Source organism: Aegilops tauschii, chromosome 6 (genome assembly GCF_002575655.3).
Source record: "Aegilops tauschii subsp. strangulata cultivar AL8/78 chromosome 6, Aet v6.0, whole genome shotgun sequence".
Taxonomy (NCBI): domain Eukaryota; kingdom Viridiplantae; phylum Streptophyta; class Magnoliopsida; order Poales; family Poaceae; genus Aegilops; species Aegilops tauschii.
In genome coordinates, this window is record NC_053040.3 from 342501465 (window position 1) to 342504932 (window position 3468).

The 3468-nt window shown below is 60.0% G+C and overlaps 1 protein-coding gene across 1 annotated transcript; it reads left to right on the top strand.

The window, feature by feature from the left end:
• The first annotated feature begins 1133 nt into the window (after window positions 1-1133).
• Window positions 1134-3121, top strand: LOC109741864 (phospholipase A1-Ibeta2, chloroplastic). Its single transcript, XM_020300950.4, has one exon. It carries the CDS (start codon window positions 1325-1327, stop codon window positions 2930-2932), a length of 1608 nt encoding a protein of 535 aa, XP_020156539.1. The 5' UTR covers window positions 1134-1324; the 3' UTR covers window positions 2933-3121.
• Window positions 3122-3468: the final 347 nt, after the last annotated feature.

A 3468-nucleotide genomic window follows, 5' to 3' on the forward strand; every position in this document is an offset into this window, starting at 1 on the left:
TAGTATAAGAAGGTCATCTCGAAAATAAAAAGAATAGTCGTATAAGAAGTTATGAATAGTCAAATCAAAGAAGCCTCTGGTGTTAGGGCGTGGAACCAAAAACTCCCGCCCGCACAATTCAAAACTGGTTGCCTCTCACTTAAGCAAGCCCTTGATTCGGATGTTCAGGACTTTGGCATGTTGGGATGTGTGTTCAGGGAGATCAAGCTTAAACTACAAACTCAGTTTATCCATGCCGACATCATTCATATCTCCAGGGAGCACAACAAGCCAGCGCATGTGCTGGCAGCTTTGGGTGCAGAATTAGTTTATGGTGATCGACATTTATGGTTCGCTGGTTATCCTGTTGATGTAACCATGCTGTAACTGAAGATTACGCCGTGTCTTAATGGAATACCGGTGTTCCATTTCAAAAAAAGAAGAAAAAACTCCCACCCTCGGCACTCGTCGGAGCAGGGAGGAGATCGGATCACCACACGCCGACGCGACATGGACGTCGTGGTTTCCTCAAAAAATATGTAGAGATGTATACACGGTAGGTTTGACTAACGAATTAACAAAACTACTTTAATCCCGTACTACGTACCAAAGCATTGTCGCGGACTAGTTAACAACATCCGCGGTCAACAGTGCACGCATCCAAACCGGGAGGAGGAGGAGGTCATCACGACCGGTGTCAGTGTGAAGCGGAAGCCGCTGGACCAAGACCGGAAACCACATGCGAGGGAGAGGAAGCTCGACAAATACTAAAAGAACCGGGCAACGACGTCGACATGGTGCTGCTTCGTCTCGGTCAAGCCACGGAAATCCAACCCCGCCGGGCACCGCGTGGTTAACTACGCACGCCTACTCGCCATTAGACTAGTACTAGCACGTACATCGACACGGCATCTCGGCGCGGCGGCCGGCGAGCTGGCCACGCATGCAGATGCAGAGAGGCGTAGAATAGACTATCCCGCGCGCATACGCCGGGGCTCGGCTCGGCACGCGGTGGGCTGGCTCTAGCCGAGTCTCTCTCTGTGCGCGGGCCAGCGCACCGCAACCGCACCCGCGACCTTGTCGCGTGCTCGGGTGGCCATGGCATCGCGACGTCAAAGCGCATGGCAACTTATGACCAACCACTGCGCTGCGCCCCCCGCTCATCAATTAATAATTGACCCGCGGGGCTCTCGAGTCTGGACTCTTCCCTCTCCCGCTATATAGCCCTGCCCAGACGTGGTGTGTCTGTCATCTCGCTTCATTACCAGTAGCTCGGAATCGGAGGCTTGCGATCGAGTAGGTGATCCTGCTACATAATTATAACCTATTGTTGACGGAGGAGCCGATGTCAATTGCCGCGGCCGTCACCGGAACCGCCACCGCGGCGGTGCACGCGCCCGTGCACCACGCGCCACACCACGCCTCTACGCAGCGCACGGCGCCGCGGCGCGAGCAGTCGCCGCTCAACCCGAGCTCGCAGGCGCTGCGCGCGGCCGGGTCCGGGGCCTCGCCGCCCGCGGATGGCGTGAGGACGCACATCGCCAACCTTGACCGCGTGCTCGGGAAGCCGCCGAGGACGCCGAGCCAGGCGGGGCCGCCCAGCAGCAAGCAGGAGCAGGAGAGCGAGCAGGAGCCGCTCAACATCCGGCACGGCCTGCTCAACGCGCTCAACCTCTCCTTCTTCGTGCCCATGCCGGGGATGCGGGCGCGCATGGCCGCGGACGAGCACATGTCGCCGCGCAGCCTCATGCACATGCAGCAGCTCCTCTCGGCCGACTCCCCGCGCGCGTCCCCGAGGAGCACCATCGGCCCCCGGTGGCGCGCCCTCCACGGGGAGGGCGGGTGGGCCGGACTCCTCGACCCGCTCGACTCCGACCTCCGCCGCGAGCTCCTCCGCTACGGCGACTTCGTGCAGGCGGCCTACCAGGCCTTCCACTCGCTGCCCACCGCGGCGGCGAGGCACCGTGGCCTCATGCTCCCGGACCGCTCCTACCGCCCCACGCGCAGCCTCTTCGCCACCTCCGCGCTCTCCATGCCGCCGTGGGCCAAGCGCCCCAACACCCCCGAGTGGCTCACGCAGCAGTCCAACTGGATCGGCTACGTCGCCGTGTGCGAGTCCGAGCGGGAGGTCGCCCGCATGGGCCGCCGGGACATCGCCATCGTGCTGCGCGGGACGGCCACCTGCCTCGAGTGGGCCGAGAACCTGCGCGCCTCGCTCGTGCCCCTCGACGGCGAGGCCGGCGAGGGCAAGCAAGCCGGACCTGAAGATCCCAAGGTGGCGCGCGGATTCCGGAGCCTCTACAAGACGGCCGGGGAAAAGGTGAAGAGCCTCTCGGAGGACGTCATGGACGAGGTGAGACGCCTCATGGAGAAGTACAAGGGCGAGGAGCTGAGCATCACGATCGTCGGGCACAGCCTCGGCGGCGCGCTGGCGCTCCTGGTGGCCGACGAGATCGCCACCACCGTCCCCGACGCGCCGCCGGTCGCCGTGGTCTCCTTCGGCGGCCCGAAGGTGGGCAACGCCGCGTTCGTGGATAAGCTCAAGCAGAGCGGCAAGGTCAACGTCCTCCGGATCGTCAACGCCGGCGACATGGTGACCAAGGTGCCCGGGGTGGCGCCGCGGCTGCCGCTGAGCAAGGAGCAGTACCAGCACGTGGGCGCGGAGCTGCGCATCGACAGCAAGAACTCGCCGTGCCTGCGCCCCGACGTGGGCCCGGCGAGCCGGCACGACCTGGAGGCGTACCTGCACCTCATCGACGGGTTCACCGCGACGGGGCACCCGTTCCGGTACGACGCGCGGCGCAGCGTGATACGCCTGCTGCAGCTGCAGAAGGGGAACGTGAAGAAGGAGTACGTGAACCGCGCCCGGGAGCTCGGCGTCGACCCCGCCGCGCCGGCGGACGTCGGCCGGAGCATGGCGTACGGCAACTGCGCCGTCGCGAGCCCGTCATGACCAAATCGCGGAGTAAATTAGTTTTGTACTGTAGAAACAAACAATTCTTTCGTTAGTCGGCAGGGTGTCGGTTCCAGGAAAATATCTCGTTTCCATCTTCTCGTTTTCGTTTCGATGCATGTACAGGAAAATCATGTATGTGTGCGTGACATAATTGATCAGGCGAAGGCTCGAGTGTTTTGACCACAATGTTTTGTTCACCACTTGCGCTGCCTCCTACTCGTTCCATTTTTCCTTTGGACAGAGACCGGTTCCCTCCCTGCACTCTCTAAAACAGAGACCGATTCCATTCCCTCCGACAAAGGGTAGAATTTTTCAACCCATGTACTAACATTAACGTCGACTTTTTACTATCAACATCAGTCATCGGCTTAACCACAATTCTTAATATCTTATGAATGATTCTGATCCCTGTAAGATTATTATACCACTACTTCTTACGGTTAACAATTCATTTGTTAGTGATTGCAACACTCGTAGTGGAAGTCACCAAAGCTAGAGCGGCCTTTTTCTTTTCTTTGGTCGACAACCCCGAA

Coding starts and splice junctions, on each gene's coding strand:
- LOC109741864 (XM_020300950.4), top strand. CDS start 1,325: ATGTCAATTGCCGCGGCCGTCACCGGAACCGCCACCGCGGCGGTGCAC.